This window comes from Passer montanus, unplaced genomic scaffold (genome assembly GCF_014805655.1).
Source record: "Passer montanus isolate IOZ18808 unplaced genomic scaffold, ASM1480565v1 scaffold34, whole genome shotgun sequence".
In the NCBI taxonomy this organism is placed as follows: Eukaryota; Metazoa; Chordata; class Aves; order Passeriformes; family Passeridae; genus Passer; species Passer montanus.
This window is the reverse complement of record NW_024368152.1, coordinates 361,788-383,416: the sequence shown is the minus strand read 5'-3', so window position 1 is coordinate 383,416 and position 21,629 is coordinate 361,788. Positions and strand designations below refer to the sequence as shown.

The following is a 21,629-nucleotide window of genomic DNA, read 5'->3' as shown; positions in this document are numbered from 1 at the left end:
AGGAGATAACAGTAGTAAATGCTTAATATGATTGTCTATTCATTCCCTTTACAGCACTCTATTGAATTCAGTCTCTGAAGATTCTCAAGTGTAACAGTTAAGTAGAGCACAAATTTCTTTATGTTCAAAAGTGCTGAGATCTGCAATTTTCTCTTATGGCAATGGTAACTGCAGGTATTTGGCACTACAATCTAGGCTCTTGACTGCAAATAGTACCTTCTGCCCTCTTCTCAGCATCCTTAACTTAGCGCCAAAGCTTGAGCTCAGACACATTTTATTGTTCAGTATGGCCATGTTCTATTATTCAACAAATGGATCTTCTCTTCCATCAAATATTTTTGAAAAAGAAGGTTGCTTTTCCTTCTGAATGCCTAACATCTTTTGTATCATAAGTACTCCATCCACACTCCATCCCTTTGTTTCTTTACCAAATATTCTGATAAGTATCATTTTTCCTAACTCTGTGGATAAACTGAGATGCATTACTGGTAAAGTGGACTTAGAAATTCAGTAAGGAATTAAGATGGAAATAAAAATCTCTATAAAAGAGAAATCTTGAGAATCCATCCTATAGTCCTTATTCAGTCAGCTCTCATTCTGAAGGCAAGAGGATAGAAAGGCTTGAGAAAAACAGACCATGCTTTAGATGTTGAAATTACTGTGGTTCAAATTAGCATGAAAACAAAATAGTGTAATGGAGATGCATGAGGTGAACTGACAGAAGACTCCAGCTCAGTCACCTTATTCCATGTATAGAAAGGATATATCTGCATTTACCATTTCTAACAGCAGGAACTCAGATTTATAGATGTAACAAGAATAAACGCTTATAAAAATCAATTAGGTGTCTCTGTTTAAAGAGAGCTAGTAATTTGAGTATATATGACAAAAAAGGAAAACAGAATTCACTTTGACAAAACAACTTCTCAATTTTCCTTCTAATGTGATATGACTCATCTCAAATCTATTGCAAAGCTGTAAACAAACTACACCAACACAGTGACCATCATCTGCCAGGAACATTTTAAAAAGAAAACCATTACTGAGCTACTTTTCTTGTCTTCTATACAGAGAAATGTATTTTCCCAGCAGAAACAGCATTTCACATTATCTTCTTTCCATTTACCATGTTTTCATCAGTGCTAACAGCAACCTAAGAAATACCTCATTAAGCCAGTAATTTATTTCTTAGGAATTAAATTAAATTAAATTAGTTTGGACTACTTTTAGTTCTTTTTCAAAACAGTCTATTTCAATTAAAACAAATAACAAGAGGGAAGTTCAGTTTGATTACTAATAACATTGTACAGGGAACTTATCTGGGATAGCAATTTAAATATGCAGACAACAGCCTTTTGATTTTATTTCCCATTCATTGAACTAATGTTATAATTGTAACTATAAAAAAAAATGTTTAGTCCATCTTTGTTCTCTAATCCTTCTGCAATCCAATTACCTCAAAATACCTACAAGATAAAATACTGTCATGAGGATAAAAATGACATCTATAAACTGGGCTCTCCACTATGCATTATCCATTCTTATTTTTATGATAACTATTTATTATTATCATATAGTTAATAAAAAAAATTAAGTCACTTGAAAAAGCATCTGAAGTCAGCTTCACTGCTGATGTAAACTACCAGAGATCCACAAAGAGAGTTACATGATGTTATATTTTTTGCAATAGTTCTTGTTTGTAGATATTACAATCTTTTGAGTCAGGCCCCTTACTGTGTTAAATGATACTAAATTTAAAAAGAGAGCAACTTCAATTTCCAAAATATCCCCTGATTCATTGCTTTAAAGAAATTACTTTGAAGCTTCTCAGGAGTTGACAAGAAAAATCTAAATTGTCATGGCAACATGGGTTGAAGAAATCCTTCTTTGCTGTTTGCATAGATCATCTCCATGCTATCAGCCTGTTTACTAAATGTTGCTAAAGAAAGCAATTAAAGGTTAATCTTTCCTCAGAACCAAATAAATTATATAACCAGCAAAAGCCAGTGGAGTGAGATACACTTCAGATAGGTCAAAAAAATTTGAGTCATCATTTATCTTTAAGCATACAATAGCAAGTTGCAGGGCAGACTACATGCTGGACAGAAATGACAACATCCAACCAGGACAGGTTTGAGAGGTGGGCCTGTGCAAACCTCATGAAATTTAATCTGTAAGGTCCGGCACAGGAGCTGAAACAATCCCAAGCAGAACCACAGGCTGCAAAGAGAATTGATTGAGAGCAGCCCTGAGGAGAAGGACTTGGGGTGTTGGTGGATGAGAAGTTCAAAAGACGCAGGAATGTGCGCTTGCAGCCCAAAAAGCCAAATATATCCTGAGCTGCATTGAAAGAAATGGCACCAGCAGGTTGAGGGAGATGCTTCTGCCCCTCTACTCCCTCTCATGAGACCTCACCTGGAGCACTGTGTCCAGCTCTGGGCCTCTGACACAGTAATAAACCTGTCGGAGCAAGTCCAGAGAAGGCCATGGGGATGGTCAGAGGGCTGGAGCACCTCTCCTACAAAGACAGGCTGGGAGAGCTGGGGATGTTCAGTGTGAAGAAGAAAACTCTCCAGGAAGACTTTAGAGCACCTTCCAGTACCTGAAGAGGGCCCACAAGCAAGTCAGTGAGGGACTTTCCACAAAAGCATGTAGTGACAGGACAAGGGGGAAAGGTTTCAAACTGAAGGATGGTGGGTTGAGATTAGACATTATGATGAAACTCTTGACTGTGAGGATGGTCAGGCACTACAACAGGTTGCCCAGAGAAGCTGTGGATATTCCATCCCTAAAGTGTTCAAAGTCAGGTTAAATGGTGTTTTAAGCAACGTGGTCTAGTGGAAGGTGTCCCTGCCTTTGGCAGGGGAGTTAGAACGATGTGTAAGGTTCTTTCCAACCCAAATCATTTTATGATTCTAAACAACATTTCTGTGGTCAATTTCATAACAAACTGAGTTTGAATTTTCTTTAATGTTATTAGATTTTTTTCTAGCATCCTCATTTTAATGCAAGTTGTCTGTGTGATATATGGCTATAACAAGGGCAAGATTAAAAGCCTTTTAAGGTTAATGAGACTTTTTAAATTCTGTGAGTTCCCCAACCTTTAGATCAGGTCCTAACTAGTTAAAATCTGATATAAAGCAATCCAAACTACTTAACTGATGACCAGAGTCTATGTCTAATTTACCTACTTCTGCATAGCAGAATGCTTTTTTCCCCTACAACTACTTTGATGTTAACTACATTATGTACCAGGGAAAAAAAAATGGAAGATTTCTGTATTTTCATTTATGTTAATTAAATTTCACAATAGATTTCACAGGAAAGCTAAACAGAAATAATTGAGTACAGCTAAAGATCAAAATGGGTACTGCTGCCACTGTTGACTTCATAAGATCTATTAACACTACATTCTTCAGTGTAAGAGTCACTGCAAACAATGGGTCAAAATGTGTGCTGAGGATATTTACATGCTAAGATAAAGAAAATCAATTTAATTTCTTGAGAGATATCTGCAAATGCAGAGGGTCACTGACTGTGATATTAGCAGTTGTTTGATTGAACTGAGGTTCTGAAAGTGAATTATAAGATGTTTCCCCCTCCCCCTCAAAAAAATGCTTGGTATGACACAATCTATGTATTATAAGAAACATCAGCAGGATACCAATAGAGAATCTGGCTGCTGGGGCAAAACTAAAATAGTGCACTTAGTCACTTGAATGCAGTCAGCTTCTGCATTGATATCCCACAAACATTAGTGAGAACAGTGTGATTTGTCATGACCATTTGTTTCACAGCCAGAAGCATGCAAAATTAGTCTAAAAATAAGTTAAATTTTGCTGGTTTTAATTTTATCAAAATGGATTTTTCAGACATTTCACTGCTGTGTAAACATCATTCTTTCTTTCCATTTTTTACAGTTCTCACAGTCACCTGCATTTTTGCTAGGTTCAGGGCAAGGCAGGTTCTGTAAGCTCATGTATATTTCTGCAATATCTAGCCACTTGCTTCCTAACATCAGCTGCTTCTTGACCAAGTGACCTCCCTGTTCCTTCAGCTCCATCTGTGTTGTACAGCAGCAGTACCCACAGTACTGGGGCTGTGGGTGCCAAGGTTCCATGGTGTGTGTGGCATGCACCATGACTTGAGGCTGAACCCCAAGGCACTCTCACAAGGCAAGCTCAAGCACAATGCCCAAAGCCAAGCCCAAGATCTCAGGCGTGTATTCTGGATACACTCTGCACAGCAAGCCAAGCTAACCCATCTATTTTAGCAGCCAGCATTGCAAGCACAGTGAGGACACTTTAAATCCAAGCTACAGCTGGGCCACTATTTAAAAAAGAAAACAATCTTGTTTTGGTCCCCAATCTGTTTATACCCAACTTTGAAGTACAGGGCAAGGCTGGCTGCACTTTTGTTCCCAGAGTACTGTAAATTGCTTGTGTTTCAGCACCAGTGTAAGTAAATACAAGTTTGAATATCTATGTTCTATTGGAGTTTATGTGTGAACACAATATGGCAAGTAATGAAGGTCAAAGGAAGTAAATAATGATTTATGCAATATTGTATTGTGGCTACAATTTGATCTGCAACTCATAGGATGGGTGAGAGGAAAAAAATATTCCTAGACCCAGATTTACTTTGTGACAAATGTCAAAGGTTTGCTGCAAATATCAGAATTATAAGAACATTTTTAAAAAACCCTCAAACATAGGTTTAGAAATAATTCTCTAGCAAAAAAAAAAAACCAAAACCAAAAAAAAAAAAACCCAAACAAACAAACAAACAAAAAAAAAGGAAAAAAGAAAAAGAAAAATAAAAACAAAAACAAGCAAGGAAAACTATCAGACAAGAAAGAAGAAATAAAAAAATAAGAAAAACTTTATGTTTGGCAAAATTGCATTAAAAAAACCCCAAACATTGCCTTCCATTGAACACAAGGCACAAAGCAAGTACTGCAAAATGTAATTTTTAAATGCCAGCCATATTTGCAAAACAAACACTGCATAAAAAGTTGTACTCATTGTAACTTTTTCAGGTCTGTGTCAGCTGCAGTGCTGCAAATGTTTGTTTTGGAAAGCCACTGTACAACAAAGACATGAATACAGAGCATGATTCTGTACTTCAGTATCCATAGGATACTGTAAGACAGATATAAAACATCCAGAGACTAAAATGATACTAGGTTTCACTGTGTATTCTTCTTAATGTCTTTAAAGGAAAAAAAAATAGAGAAAAAGAATGAAGGTAGAGGTCAGATGCTCACCGATACCAGAGATGCTGTTTAAAAACAAATTGCTTCCACATATAAATAAATATATTAATATATAGGACTGTTGCTGTGATTCACCTAGTTTTCCTTTTTTGAAGTCATTCATGGGTGCAAACATTGTCAGAAGTTCTCCACAAGAGCTCAAATTAAACAGGGTCTGAGTCCACCATTCAGCTGCAATATCTACTTTGTCTGGATAATTTGGAGTAGCAATCTGTTCAAAAGTTGCCAATTGAGCTATTTCAGAAATCAATACAAATTTCAGTTTCCAATGCAGTAAAATTGGGCTCTCAGAACTGCCTGAAGTTACCTTTTACTAGACAGGGATGAGACAAGACATTTACTTGAAAGAAGTCAAATCACTATTTCACAATATGCACGAATGTATCATTAAAATGCATAATTAAATAATTAAAAAGCTGTAAGAAACTGTGATTAATTTTATGACGTAAATTAAAGCATTATTATAATTCCTAGAATTTGTGATTTTTTTTTTGTTTGTTTTGTTTTTGGGTTTTTTTTGTTTCTGCTAAAGCAGATAATTAACGATATTCAGATTAATCATGAGTTCTGGTTAATCCTCAGCAATGCAAGAGTGATTAAATCGTGATTTGTCCTTTAAATGAAACTGCCCTCCAGGTAAAAATGGCAAGAAACTACCATCACTTTCTTTTCTTTTTTTTTTTTCCATATGAGAAAGAAGTGCAGAAAAAGTTCTTGTCTCTGAGAAAGAAGTGCAGAAAAATTTCTTGTCTCTGACAAAGTATGACTTGTGTTTAGAAGTAAGATGCATTAGTCTTGAAAGAGTGGATGCATGCCTGCATTTACCTTTCAGTTACTAAATGGAGACAACAGATATAGGTTGCCTTTGGTGTCAATATAACACTAACAATAATCTAAGTTATTTGGGTAAGTAGTTATTCCTCTGAGAAATGCTTGTAACAAATACAGTGTAGATTTTCTTAAATGCAATGGAAATGTCATATAGTGGAGTGAAGTCTTTCATCCAGCCAGAACAAAGATGTGTCAGGACAAAGAAATATCTCACAGCTTTCCTCAGGCATTAATGCCATTTTTCCCCTATTTCAAAAGTTTGTGGTTGATAAAAAATTGTTTAAGGGAAATTAGAGCTGACGTAGAAAAGTAAAACTTCTAAGTGAAAGAAAGTGATTCATACACACTAGGAGAATTTCCATATGATTCTTATTCTTTGCTCACTGCAAAAACTGGAAGAACATCCAATTTATCTCAGTCTAATATGGCTAATTTTGCAGCCATATGGAGAATCAGAGGCCAGATTCGTATTCTGTGACTGTGACTGTGACTCTGTGAATCCACTTGTACAATGGAGTTTTATCAGAGATCAGGTCTCACACTTAGGCTACTGCTTCAGTGGATTGTAGAGTTAAACCTGCAGCTCCCCTTCCCACACTGCCTCCCCTGCCGGCTGCAGGCAGCCCGGCACTGCGCTACAGTGTGTGCTCACACGGAAAGGTGTTTGCCAGCAGAGTAATGTCATCATGGCCAAAGAGAAACACCATGGCTCAATACAGATTTGAGCACGATGAAATTACACTTTATCTTTAAATCCACTGGAGGTTTTATACTGTGACACTATCAAGCAGACACTTCTCCAAGGAAAGGTTACAAGAAGGAGTTTAATGTGATGGTGTACAGATTACATCTTGAAAAAGTTGAAAACAGTGGTCCCTGAGGCTTTTCAGCCTTTCTATAGAGCATGGTAAATCTTGAATGCATAACTGAAAATATTTCGTTTCAGATTGTTCCTAATTTGTTTGAACAAGAGTTTTTATTAGTGTAAATGCTGTGGAGGCATAAGTGCTATAGATATCTTCTTAAAAAGTTGTCGGTATCAATGCATAATGTAATACTAATACCACACCATGAATAAAAGCAAGATGAAGTGTTTATATAGACAAAGCAGTCTGCAAGGGGAAAAATGACAACTGCCCTTCCCAAACAAAAATATCATACAGACGTGTATGATTTTGATCATTGTCTGATCAAAATCATACATGTCTGTATGAAGGGACACACAAGAGTGAGAATCAGTAAAACAGACAGATTTGCAGTATAGACAATTTGCAGAATGACTATCTGTACAAATCAGAGAAGATGCTGAAGTGGCCTCACAGATTTCAATACATCCTGGAGTTCCATTTGTGCCTATGTCTTCATGCCTGTAAAGCATCTTCAGTTCCTCACAACAGTACCCTTTTTCACAGACACACACACACCAGAGAAACTGAAAAATCTTTGCTGGTTGACAGTGGGAATTCAAACCTGAACTATGGGTTCAAGAGACTAAAATGAGTGTTTGAGGAATCTTTGTGGCATTGATCTGCTCTCCACTATATTACATTCAAGTTGACCAAGTTTCCTATTCCTATACATAGTTAAGGGCATCATATACATATCTCAATGCAAAAATAGTGCAGATACAGATCTTACCAAAAAGTAAATGCATTTTTACTTTAAAATATTACATAGTCAGAGCTGGATATTCTCTACTATGTCTTTCTATAGCAAATTCCTCATTGAGCTGGGGGATGGAGAAAACATCCATCAAATACTTGGTTTTACAGCTGGGTGTTCAATGCCTTGCACTGATGTTCTTTTAAAAATTCATTTTTTTCAGCTCATTTTCTCCAGAATTGCTTTAGTCTTCTCTGGAAGAGAATGGAGCCTCTCTAGAGAGACCAGGCTCACAGTTTGAAAAGCACTACTTTGGAGAAAAAAAAAGATTATTTAAAAGAGACAAACACTCTTAGTCCAACAGGAGTAGGCCTTAAACAGAGTGGTAACTTTGTGTGATGTAGTTATAGCAATTATTTTGACAAAGTGATAGCAGGAAACAGAAGGTACATAAAATGTTTTGAGGTTTATTTATTTATTTTTTAAAAACAAAATCCTGAGCTGTAGATGTGAGAGTCCTTTTACTGTCTGCATCTAATTTGAGAACAGAAATTTTTCCCTTTGTTCAGATTAATTTCCATTAATCTGAACGATACCTCTGTGCATAAGCCTAGTTATGTACATTTAGTTTGAGGCAATTAGGTGGCAATGAAGGTGCTGTATTTGGTTATCTAAACACGTCCAGGAAATTAACTTGAAAACATGTACTGGAACAACTCCAGGTATTAAGCAGTATGCATTTCTACTGAATATATGTTCTACTGAATATAGGTTGTCCACAGATCTTATGTCACAGCAGAAATGTCTTTTACTCTTTTTTTCTTGAATTTTAGTCTGAATTGAGTCTAAATCTACTATTTGTTCTATACCACTATGAATTTTTACAAAAATTACACTGACGTGTTTTGTCTTTCAAGAAAATCAATAGGGTTTTTTATGTTTGCTTTTGTTACACTGTAACATATCAGAATTAGCAAATGGCTCTATAAACAAGCCCATCTTAACATGCATAGCTGAACACGGTGCCGTCTGTCTTGTTGAAGCGTAATTGCTATGATAGGGTAGCTTCTGGGAAAGCGGTTCCTTTAAATTACTCCAGACTAATTTCCCTTGATGTTGAAAGGGAAGAATGAACAATGAACAGGGAAGAATTCCCCAAATGTTTTCCAAAACACTCAGGTCCATCAATCAGAATAAATCAGTCCAAAGAAATGTGTAGAACTGCACCTCAAGTCTACCACAGTGAACGATGATGAATGTTCATTTTCATCCTTCCTTGTTCCTTAAGAAAAGTTACAGAAAATTCCACAGCAACAAAGGGTTTCCATTTCATTTCATAACGAGGAACAATGTGGAAAGCAACCCACCTGTCATTTTACTGAAAGATATGGGAACGCCTGTGGCAACACCTCCAGAAATTCAGCACTTGTTTCTCTTTTACTTATAAAATCCCCAAACCAAGCAAAACCTGGGTGATTTCCTTTTACAGTGACCAAATTATTTGATAGCAAGGGGTTGGTAAAACAGAGTTCTGAGAATCTAATAATTAAAATTATTTCGTGTGCTTCTGAAACCTTGGGTCTTTGTGTTACTAAGGAAGGAGTTTTTTCACTCTCTAAAGCTTTAACGTAATTTCAGCCTCAGGATTACATTTGACTAAATATAGATACCTGTGCTCAATTGCCTGTGAAGGTAAATGGGAAGGAATTATGTCAGCTGTCCCCGATGGTTCCCCTTCAACCTGTTGTTTGACTTCAATATTAAGTCAGTCTTTAGCCTTTAAGTGGGTGTGTTGCTGCTTCACATTAAGCAGGTATAATTACATTCTGCAGAGCAGCATCAGAGGCAGTGCCCAAGCGTTCCTGGCAAAGCCTTTGTATGTAAGCAAAACACGTCGGATCGTCGCTGAATAACCATGATCCAGCCTCCAGCTTTTCATATGTGCTGTCAGCCATGAAAAGAAAACAGTTAAATGTCAAACGACATAACCGGCTACAGTGTATTTAACAAATGAGTCGCGGGTGTCGGCCCGCCCCGGGAGCGGCGCGGCCGCGGCAGCAGCTGCCCCTCGTCCCGCGGTGCGGCCCCGAGCGCGGCTCTCGGAGCGGCTCCGCCAGCGACCGCAGCTCCCGCCGGGCCGGGCCGGGCCGGGCCGTGCCCGGGGCAGCGCCGGGGCGTGCGCGGGCGGCGAGCGGGGAAGGAGGCACCTGGGGGTGGGGATGCTGGAACTTTGGGTAGGGCGGCCACGCCGAGGAGCCCCCGCCCGCCCCGGGCTGTGTGTGCTGCCGGGCACAGCCCCATCCCCAGGAGCCGCGGATTCACAGCCCAGGAGAGCCGTGCGCCTTCCTCGCCCCGCTCCTTCCCACAGAGGCAGCCGGGTGGCGTTGCCCGGTGGACCGCGGCAGCGGCAGGATCCGGGCAGAGGAGGGATGCCATCGGGCTGGTGTGGAGCCACAGCCGCTCCTCCGGACCGGGCAAAGCTCCTGCCCGGTTCCCGGCCGCCCGGGCTGGCCTTCTACCGCCTCTTCCTGCAGACCACGGCCGGAGGTTATCGGAGGGAAGGCACCCTGCCGTGCCACCCAGGGGGCGAGGGAACCCGGCCGTGGGCACCCGCAGGACGGGGAAGGTTCCAGCCTCGCCCGCCAACCCGGGGGCCGCGGTATCCCTGCTCCCCCCTCTTCAGCCGCCCCCGCACCGAAAAGAGCAGCGAGAAAAATAAAATGGTGGGAACGATGTAAAGCGCCTTGGAAGGGTTAAGGGAGACTCAGACAGTACAAACCGCAAGGGGAACCGTCATCCCGGAGGCAGGCAGAGCAACCGGGAGCGAGGTGGGAGATGACAGAGGCTGTATCGGGGACAGGTGCTCAGCTGCGAGCTGCCTCACTCCCTCCCTCTCTCTCACAGGCACAGACTCGCATCTCTCCCAGCATGAAAAAGCGCAGGGCTAATGAGAGGCGAAGTGAATAATGGGGAAGTTGTTGTCTCCAGCGATGAGGCAAGTAATGGGGCTGAGGCCAGCACTGAAGTTGTGTAACCAAATTCTCCACCGTCACCCCTCGTTTCTCCACCCTCCCCCATTGATTTTAAGGAGAAGCCCAGCTGAGGATGGGAGACTCTCTCCACCGCACACCCAGCACAGAGGAGTCCTTTTCCCTCAGGCACGGGCAGGCAGCTGGCGGAGGTGTCCCCGGCGCCGCATCCCCGCCTCCGCGCAACTTGCGGGGAGCGGAGCCGGCTGAAAGCAGGCGGAGGCGGCTCTCCGCGACCACCCACTCCGCGCTCCCCCTCGAGCACGGCAAAAGCCGGGGAGGCGGGAGGAGGGGAGATCCAAACTTGCCAGCCCGGGGATTGTCCCTCACACGGCAGCGAGTGCCGTTCGTGCGTGCGGGGAGAGCGAAGTGTTCCCAAACTCCGGCACTGCCCAGGCGGCTGGATGCGCACGGCTCCGCTCGCGGCGTCGCAGCGGCTGCTGCCCAACTCCAGGGGGCTGGTTTCTCCCGGGGGAAGTGACCGGCCGAGAGCAGAGCCCTAGGGGAACACCGGCGGGAGGTGGGAGGCAGGGAGAAGGGAGACCGGGCTGGAGGAGCCTGCTGTTTGCCGGCGCAGAAACGAAGCGAGGGAGAGAGCTCAACCGAGCGGCAGAGATTTAGCTGAGGGGTTATGAGTGCCGTAACCACAGCCTACACGAATGCAATGCAAGAAACCCGAATCTTACCCTGAGCTGCAGTGAGGAGCCCCGCGCAGAGAACCAGCAGAGACTTGAATTTCCTCCACGCAGTCATGTCTGCAGTTATTCCACACACACACACTCTCTCACACAAAACCCCCGGCGGCTCTTCTCGGCTGCGACCGTGTCCTCCGAGCGGCAGCGGGGCTAAGGACAGCGCCAAATAACCACCACAGGGCGAGGAGAGGCGGAGAGGAGCGGTCCGGGTCCCGAGCGCCGCGCAGCGCCCGGCGCCTCCTGCAGGACTGCGCGGGCGGCTCGCTCCGCTCTGCTCACAGACAGCATCAGTCCCGCGCCGCGGCGGGGCTGCGCTGCTCAGCGCCCGCGGAGCCCCGGCGCCGCCGGCCCGCCGCCCGCCCAGGGGAGGGAGGGCACCGAGGGAGGGAGGGGAGGCACGCCCGGGGCCGCGGGCGGCGAGGCATGCACGGCCGCCGGCGGGGAGAGCCGGGCAGCGGCGGCGGCAGGAGAGGGATGCGGAGAGTGCGAGGAAGAGGAGGAGGAGAGGGAGGAGGAGGAGGAGGAGAAGGAGAGAAGAGGGAGGGAGGGATCGCGGCGAGAGTAGCGCAGGCAGCGCAGCGGAGCGGCTGCCAGCCACACGAGCAGCCGCCGCCGCCGGACTCAACCATCGCTTCCCACGGAGAGGGGAAGGGGCCGGCGCTCGCCGCGCCCGCAGCCTCTCCGCGCCGCCGGACGGCCCCGCACGGCCTCCCGGGCCGGCCGCGGCCTCGCCCCCCGCCCCGGCCGCGGCCCCGGGCGGCTGCTGCCGGCCGCCGAAGGGCCCCAGGGGAGCGATGGCTTTCCCCGGGCCCGGTGTCCCCCGGCGCGGAGAAGGGTAGTGGCTGCAGGGCTGCACCTGCCCGGGAGGATTCTGCTGCGATTCCCCGGTGTCCTGTCCCCCAGCTCTGCCTGCGGTTCGCCTCTGCCAGCCACAAGCGGGGTGCGAGAGGTGCGGGTGCTGGGGTCCTTCATCCTAGGTGAAATTACCCTCTGCTTTTGTCCCCGCTCTTGAGAGGGGAAGGCTTTCAGGTCCAAAATGTGCCCTGCTCGTTCCTTCTAAGTTGTTCATCAGAACAAGCTGTTGTTCCTGAGAGAAAGGAGACGAGCCAATATCTCCTTGCAGAACACTGCTTTGTCTTTATGTTGCCATTCTCGAGAGCTCTTGTTGCCAAGAGGAATTTCTGCCATTAACAATCCTTTCCAAAAGTAAAGAAAAGCCAATCAAAATATGACATGGCAGTATGCTCCAAAGGCTTCCCCACCAGCAGTCTGGAGCAGGCAGGGTTGGTTCCTTGAGCCCAAGAGAAAGGAAATAGTAACCCAAGGTTGTCATGTCACAGGTCCCTATGCTCCATGATCCCAGCAAGGGTTTCTGTGCCAGGCCTACCTTTAAATGGATGGCAAAAACATGCCCAACCCTGACTTTCAATCCAGTATGAATTGTCACCATCACTGCATGCTGGACCTGACTCCATAATTAATGCTTACCTATATCTGTAATTAAACGGCAAAGGCTCATAGGAAGGAAAGACAGAAACCCAAGCCCTTTTGGAAAGGTAGTTTCAAGGTTGTAATTATTCACTTAAGATGAGTTTTCTTTTGTGGGGAAATATGCAAAGTTGTTTTCTCGTTGTAAGTTGCATGAAGGTGGTGAATGGGCACTGAACGAGGTAGGCTGACTTTGTAATAAGCTTGTATTTATGTAAAAACGTTGTGGTTCTCACTCAAGGAAAAAAAAAAATAAATGAAAAAAGTCGAGCCAGGCAGGATGCCGAGCCAGACGTGGCATTGCTGCCATCTCGTGGTAAGTGCTCCCTCCCTGCCGGGCCAGGCCTGCAGCCCCTTCGCTGCCTTCCCGACAGCTCCCGAACCCACTGCCCTCCAAACACGTCCACAGAAGGGATCTGGTTTTATTCATTCATCCATATTTTAAGAACACCTTCGGGACTCATTTTTTTCCATTCGTGAAAGTAAAATAGTGCTAATACTTGTTAGTACCAGACATCATGTAGCCAAGCTGCTGTGCAGAATTCCCCAGTCAGAGCTGCTCAGGCGCCTCCACTTATCCTTGTCAGAGGACTGGGGGGGAGTTTGCTAAAGATTGTGAGAAAGATGGAAATGGGCACTAAACCTAAGCAGAGACTTACTTTCTGTCATCCAGAAGTCTGAAGCTCAGATTTTTTAAATGAGCAATTGTTTGCATTGCATCTGGCCCAATAATTTTTTGTTTTGTTTTGGTGTATTGTCTGTTAAGTTGGGATAATTGAAAAATCATAAACAAACACCATTTATAGCTGCCTGCATATAGTTGAAAGCAGTAATGATGGTATCATTTCTTGCTGTGCTGTTTCAGTAAGCACCCCTGAGAAGTTGCTGTTTAATCCTACTCATGGCAGATTTTGCCAAAGCTCCAGTATGATATAAAATGTGCATTCTTGGTCTTGACTCACACAGCATAGATTTACTGTATCCAAGGCCTTCTGTTCTTCTGAGGATTTTTGGGGCCTCATTGAGCTTTTGGGACCCAATTTCTTCTCTTTTGAGCTATACAAGTGTTAATTTCTTCCCTTCATAGCACCTAGGTAAGATAAAATAACTAAGCACCAGGATCAGTATGACTGCAAAAGATGCCTTCTCTCCTTTCTTACATCCTGTGACAGTAAACCATAATGCATAAATGTTGTCAGCCTTTGGCATGTTACCATTAGCCTGAGACAGTGCCTTAGTGAGATAAACAAGATAGCACACACCCACACCCCGAAAAGATTTCAAGATTTCAGCCTCTCAACAGACTCAAGTAGCTCTCACAGTGACTTTTACAAACCCTGTGTGGTGTATATATATATATATATAATTTTTTTTTTTCCCAAAGCCAAGAAAAAGCCAGAAGATTACTTGGAACTGAAGCATGGCATTCCAGGAGGAGCCTCCACCAACCTGACTTGAGTTCAGTGTGGAACTGCAGTACCTAAACATGGTAATTACAGAATATGGTCTCACCTAATGACTGTAATCTCTCTGTTATATATTAAGTACCTAATGTACTACCATAAAATCCACAAATTTATGAGTTTGAACAGAGGCAATATTTCTTTCTATTCCCTATAGACAGTATGGGGAGTGTATATGTCAAGACTATTTGTACTAATCAGGGTGATTTAAAAGTAACTTGACAAGGATTTATTTTCAGTTGAGAGCTTGTCCTTTTGTTCCTCTGTTTGCCATATAAAACAGGTCTGAAAGGTTAGATTTCCTCTTTTCTTTTAATTTTTTCAGCTTGTTATGTTAATAATATTGAATCCATATTTCCATGTTGTCATTTTATGGGGAAGAAACATCTTTCTGTAAGGTGCAAGAAAATTTGCACCTATCCAAGAAAAACTACTGATTCAGAGCATATTTGGAAATATACCACATACTTATTAAAAAGGGATGTTTGTAGGAACCCATAGCTACAATATGTATTTGCCACTGGGCACAGAAGTCTGTAGCTTTCTGCCAGAAGATTATTGTGAAGTTCAAAATGTGAAAGCTAAAAATTTCAAAATATTATACTGGGAAAAAAATCTATAAGGAGATAGTCTTCAGCAAAACAGAGATTTAGTGTGAGGAAGTCAGAAAGCAGAACAGTGTTCTCCATGAGCAACTTCATCCAAATGGTTTTTTGTCACATAAGCTCTTTAGTTGTGAGCAAAAACAGAGACCAGAGTTCCAAATACTCTCACTTAACACATTCTCTTTTCAAGAACTCTGTTGAAACGTTTAATGACTTCTTTAGTCACAACAGTCTTCTAGGCTGGAACAATGAAAAAAATATTTATATGTACATATGTTCCTAACCCAAATTTGTTATACCATAAAGATAAAAGGAGTCCATGCCACCCACAGTCTGTCTACAGTCAAAAAATTTGTTTCTTGGGTTTAGATTGGACTCTGCTGTCTCTTTGTGGTAATATTGTGTCAAAATTAGAATCTCTTGTTAGACTGACAATAACAATGACATCTGCAATATCAGCTACAACCACATCATTGTTTTCTGTACTACCAGCAGAGGCCAATAAATGCAAGTATCAATAACCTTCTAAGATGGGGAAAGAGGGAGAAAACAGAGAAAAGGTGTTTGCAGTCTGTCAGGCAGGATACTTCCAGGGAATATTGGTCAGCAAACAGGATGTCATGATAGTGTTGCTCAAGAGGGCCCCTGGGTGGCCTGCTCCTGCTCCACTACATTGTATTCCCCTGTGGAATGCTTAGTTTAGGGGGAAGAATTGGCAAAAATATTACATTGGGAAAATGTAAGTTGCCTGTTTTAAAGTTCTGTCAAGCATTACTTAGCTCCTCAGGGGCATGCTCAAAAGAACCTACGCTGATCCCATCTTTTCAAAGAACCTACGCTGATCCCATCTGTCCTCAAGGTGACATTAATAATTAATGTTAGGAAGATGAGACTGCTGAAAGACATTTCTGCCTTTAAGGGAAGGTGAAATTTCTAGATTGTAGCCTTCAGGATGCCTGTAGGAGACAACATCAAGATTATTATTCCACTGAGGAACTGTTTATCAGAGGTTTAAACATTTTAGCTTTTTAGCCTTCAGGATGCCTGTAGGAGACAATATCATTATTCCACTGAGGAACTGTTTATCAGAGGTTTAAACATTTTAGCTTTGGAGGGTTAACAGGGGAAAAGGGAACTTTGTTGTAGTAGTTCAAAGAAAAAAGATTTTTTGTTTTCTTGTTAAGCTTAGGAAGATCCTGCAAAGCATAATGTATGACTATGCAAGGCCAATAACGTGGGTAACAGTAGCTAGGGTAATGGTCTAAACAGACAAGTCAGTATCTTGACAGTGAGTAAAATGTGACACTGTCAGCAGGCTTTGAGAATGAAAAGTTGTAACTTCTATCAAAGGGGAGAGATATTGAAGAAGAAGAGAAGGGAGGCCACAAATAGCTCAGAAAACAATCTCTTTTTTTGAAAAAAATCTTGTTGGATGTGGGAAGGGCAACACTACTTTGTCAGAGCTGGAAAGATCCTGCTTTGGTTGAGAGAGGATAGATGTTTGGTTGTGAGGAGACTTTGGTCATTCCTGTCGGGAGGGCTCCATACCCAAGTGTACAGAATCTAGTCACTCCCTTGAGCTGTCTACCTGAGTGACCATGGAGCTCTGATTTACAGCTATGCAGCGTCTTAATTATGAGCTCACATTGACTTATTAAGAAAGGATTTGGTTTAACATCTAGTGAACTGCTGCTAACTTGAGCTACCATGGTTATTCTATACCATTTTTTAAATTTTGAATAATTATGCTTTAACCTAGTTCTCTTGGTGAGGTTTCCTTATGCTAGGTCTTACATCTCATTTAGTTTTGCAACCCAGTTGCTAGAAAATAAAGATCTTCTTGTGTGTTAGGAGGAAGACTTAAGTTATGTCCTTGGCTCATATTTTGAGCTAACTGTCTGAGAAAGAAAGGTTTAGTGTGTAGGAAAGGATAGGCTTTCCGTTTGATTCATGATGCATAGGAAAGGATGGTTACATCTACATGAGGATATGTCAGAGAGGCAAGCTGAGATTTCAGTTTGGACATAAGGAGATTAGTCTGGAGTAGACTAGTATATCTGTGAGTCATTAGCAAACAGATGGTAGTCGAATTTGTATTTGCTGATGAGAAACAAGGTGTAGAGAGAAGAGAGAAGGAAAACAAGGACAGAAAACCCACACAGTAACTTGAAGAGTGGATGAGAAGTATGTTCTCAAATATACTACCTTAGCAATCAGGTGAAGTGGAAATTGATAAAGATGTGAACATACACTATTCTAAGAAGAGTTTTGTTTTAGGTCAAAGTGGGCAAAAATGGTGTCTTCCTAAACTTTAGTTCTGGTAGATTGAGGAAGCAATAGTTTCATAGCGGCCTGAAGAAGCGCAAGATTAAATCAGAGAAAATAAGTTGTTCCAAAGGGATTCCTAAGAGTGTTACAGTAGCTCTAATATTCTTCCTGTGTTCTCATTCTCCTTCCATAAAGAATGAGCTGATAGCTGAGAGCTGAAAGTGAAATAGAAGGAAATGTAGGTAAAATCATATTGTTTCTAACATGGCAAAGATTAATCCACAAGTAGAGGGGTAAGTTGTCAGAAGAGAGAAAAGAGGATAAGAAGAGTACAGGCTATGAGAAAAATTGTGAGAATTATGATACTGATCAAGAACGAAGTCAGGTTGTTGGGTGAAATTGAGGCATTGAAGCAGCTAAAGAAGTAAAACAAGGCAAACACAGAAGAAACTTTTGAATCCATAGTCAGAAAAAAAAAGATAAAGAGTTAATGGTTTAAGGAGGAAATAAAGAACTGTAAAGCTAAAGCAAGGTTAATCTTATGTAGGTGTTTAAATATTGTTATAAGCACCTCTTCTGGCTAGGGTACTTGATGTTTTTATTCCTTATTAGATTCTGCTCCTAATTGGGGTTTAGACCACTATTGTGGTAGTGGAAGCTTCATAAATAGAGAATAAAAATTACTGAGATAAAAAATCAAACATGTCAGCAGGAGCAGTTAGTCAAGTGTCTTGCATCTCTTTTTTTGTCATACCTTGAGACTGCTTGGTTGAACTTAAATTCTGCCAGGTTGCCAGATGAAAGAGATTTCAAAGATAGAATCAGTCCTTCTATCATGACATTGAATGTTTTGCCTACCTTTTAATAGCAGAGTCTTCACAAGAAGTGTTAACAGGCATGAGAGGAAAATGGGGAGAATGCACATATAACCAAGTGTGCAATCATCCGTGCTTTAAAAATAATCACTATCAACAAATAACACTTAGACTCAAAGAGTCCTTGACTGAAGTGACTTAATCTCTAGAGATATATTCACTTTGGCAGATGTTCCAAGAAATGAGTTTGTATGGCTTATGCTAACTGAACTTTTGGGTATGCTTCACCCACTCATAAGAGAAGGGTCCTGAGAGGATTTCTGTGATTTTTTTTTTATCAGGAAACTGTTGCTGCAGTTCACTGCATATGCTAAGCTGGAAAGTAGTAACTGTGACAGTCCCAATAGAACATCTGGGATACAAATAATCTTGTGAAATCCACATTCATATTTATTTTCCCAATAGATGTTGCAGAAATTTCTTCTGCCACACCTCAAAATATTTTTTTCAGTTTCACCTATGTACCTCAATCACTTTATCTGTACATCTACACTTGAGGGATCTTCTAATGTAGGAGTTCCTTACAGTGAGTGGTCTGTACAAGCCTGCAGAGGGAGACAGTGTGTTCAGGTGCTTGCCAGATTTCACAGCTAGTTATCTCCCTGTATTTACTGAAAAATAATTTGATAGTCTGGTTTAAGCAACCTTGTGACAATGTCAGGGTTAAAATTGCTTAAATGTCTCCAAACTGTTTCCTTAAGTGCTTTTTATGTGTTAATCTGCTTCTAAATCCTACTTCAATCTCATGGTGTGGCTGCATTGGGGGTGTGCATATGCAGATACACTAACTTTTCATTGATGGAGGGGGGGGTGGGGAAGAGGTTGATGACCCTTTTTTTTCCAAAGGCAAACAGCCTTACAGTTACTGCAGAATATCAGAGTATACATGAATGCTTACTGCAACTATCCATCAAAACTTTGCTAACCTGAGCTAAATGGCAGACTTTCCACTGACTTCAGTGGTGACAGGATTGTGTCCTGCATGAGTAATAAATCTAGGATTTTGGCTGAGTGGGAAGGAATTATAAAATCAAAGTATTGATTGCATTGAAGTTTTAGTTACAATGCAGCATTACTCACAGTTGCTATGTATAAGTATGGGACAAGAATAACCTGGTAAAATTTTGCCCCTGTAAAAGAAGAATTTGAGATGCTCTTCCTGCTGTAGCCCTTTATCAATAATGTCTGCCTTCATAGGAAAAATCTAAGAGACCCATCAACAGAATAGAGTCATTAGGAAATTATCATGTACTCTCATTTCTCCACTTACATATTGACCAAGCTAGATGGGGACCATCTAAATCTTTGAAATGCAAACATTGCTAGCATTGACCCCTCAGCATAACCTCAATTTTCTTCCCAAATATTGGATGGCCTGACACTGGACAGTGATTGGCTTTGCTAATACCATTCAAAGATGGGGTTTTGAGAAAGAGCCTAACTGCTGCTTAAGTAAAGCTGGCAAAATGCCCTTCTGAAGAGAGGTATAATGATATTCATAAATAATGAGATTAAGTATCTTCCTGCTTGCTTTAACCACTCATTATTTTTTTTCATTTGGAGAGAAGGCAGAACCATATTCTACCCTTCATGCATGAAACTTACAGAGGTCTAACCTTTTTTACCGAATTAATTTTTTGTTCTTTGTCATCTCATTCCCTTCTTAAACATCATTTTAGCCAGCTGTTCTAAAACAGAGTTCCAGGCAGTGATGATCTATCCTCCCTACTTAGTCCTTTACAGTTCATCTACTTTATAAGTTGTCATTGCCTTTCCTTTCCTAACTTCTAAATTAAAGTTCCTCTCTGTCTAAAAAAGATGCACAAGAGGGGCTTTTCTTCTTGAGAACATCAGTAACCTAGTCTGTTTGCAGGACTTCTACACACTAAGATAGAATAGAAATAATCTGCTTCTCAGATTCACCTTTCCCTTTTCCTGTATAAAGTCTCTATGTCTCTGTTTCTAGGGAGCTTAACTCCCAGACTGCAGATCTGAAAAAAACCATATGAGTTCTGATTGAATTCAAGATAGCATCACTGTCATTTTTTCACATGGGCAGATTTCTGATTACATTAGTTATCATCAGTTCTTTGCAGTACACACAAGTCCACAAGTCATGTTTACCTGGCATTGCCTTAAAAATTTGTCTTTTCAGCCTTTCATAATATGGTAGTGAAATGTAATGAAAGAAGATCAGAACAAGGATTTCTACCAGCATTTATTCTAAGCATGCAATAATTTCATGTCTTCAAATATTTTTCAAGGAAATTACTAAGTAATTGATCAGTTTATAATTTTTTTAATATTTTTGGTGACTGTTAGAAAAAATCAAGAACTAGAAATTCTGTTGTTATCTGTGGTCCATGCTTCCTCATGGGAACATGAGTCTTCTGAAAAAGGAAGCACAAGTTCTTCTAAGATTTTGGGAAATAGATCAAAATTCATTTGATCCTCTAAAAAACCCCACAGATTCTCATGACAATGCCAGTGTGAAATACATTAGTGTCTGGGAGGGAGCTGCCATATCATAGTGATTCTTAGGTCCATAAGATTGAAATGGATCACTTTATTATAGGCAGTTACTGAAAAAGTAATTGAAAAACTAATGGAATATTGTCAATTTAGAGTTTGTTGGAAATACGTCTTTCAGTTTCAAAAGACCTTAATGAAGTGATGTGGTGTGATCTTTTTTTTCCCATGGGACCTTGGTTCTCAATCATTTATTATTACCTTATTTTCATTTAGAATATTCAGAAGTAGGTGATAAAGGTGTTAGTGTATTCCTAGTTCATAGTATGTGCAGGAGGCATTCACATTGTTCCAGGTCCTGACATTCAGGGGTTTTGCTCCTGTGTATCAATGGAGACATGTAGAGATTAAGACCCATTTTGCCCAATTTTAGGACCCTAGATGAGAGACAGAAAGAATCCAGATAGTGTCTGATCATGATCTGTGAGTATGTTCTGTGTTTGCTGTAAAGGTACAGGAGGAATTATTTGCTAACATTGTGTGGATGGCCTTGGTCCTCTTGTTAAGGGAGTGAGTGACTGTGAGTGACTATCCCTAGTTATCCATCCAAAGTGAGAGCATGTACTTTGTCATCTCAGCTGGACTGCTGTGCTTTCCACAGCAGAAAAAAGACTTTCGGAGGCGGGGGGTAAGGTATGATCCCCAGCACAGGAGGAGAGCAATTCCTGGTCTCTTTTTCATTTTGCTTGTACACAAAGAGTCTGTCAGTCATTGTCATTTATTCCATTGGCTTTAAGATGAAATTTATTTCAAAACAAGAAAATGTTGTGTTCTTTTGTGAAATAAGTGATTTGCTTAAGGTCTGCAGTGAAAACAAGAACATGTAATATAGAGGCAGCACTGAGTTGGTTTGTTGTACTTAAAACTTCTGGGTCAGACTTTCAAAGGCACAAGGGAGTTGGGAGCCAAACTCCCTTTGGTGTTCAGCATCTAGCTGCCTATTTCTGCTTTTGAAATGTTCTCCCACAG

General features: G+C 41.6%; 1 protein-coding gene across 2 annotated transcripts in view; it reads right to left on the bottom strand.

Moving 5' to 3' along the window:
• CSMD1 (CUB and Sushi multiple domains 1) overlaps positions 1 to 11,785 on the bottom strand; it is a 1,056,650-nt gene extending 1,044,865 nt beyond the window's left edge. For both annotated transcript variants that reach the window (XM_039715657.1, XM_039715658.1), the window contains exon 1: positions 11,424 to 11,785. In XM_039715657.1, the coding sequence (XP_039571591.1) occupies positions 11,424 to 11,490 (67 nt within the window). In that variant the 5' untranslated portion in view covers positions 11,491 to 11,785. The remainder of the gene's footprint in view (positions 1 to 11,423) is intronic.
• Between the last annotated feature and the right edge of the window lie 9,844 nt (positions 11,786 to 21,629).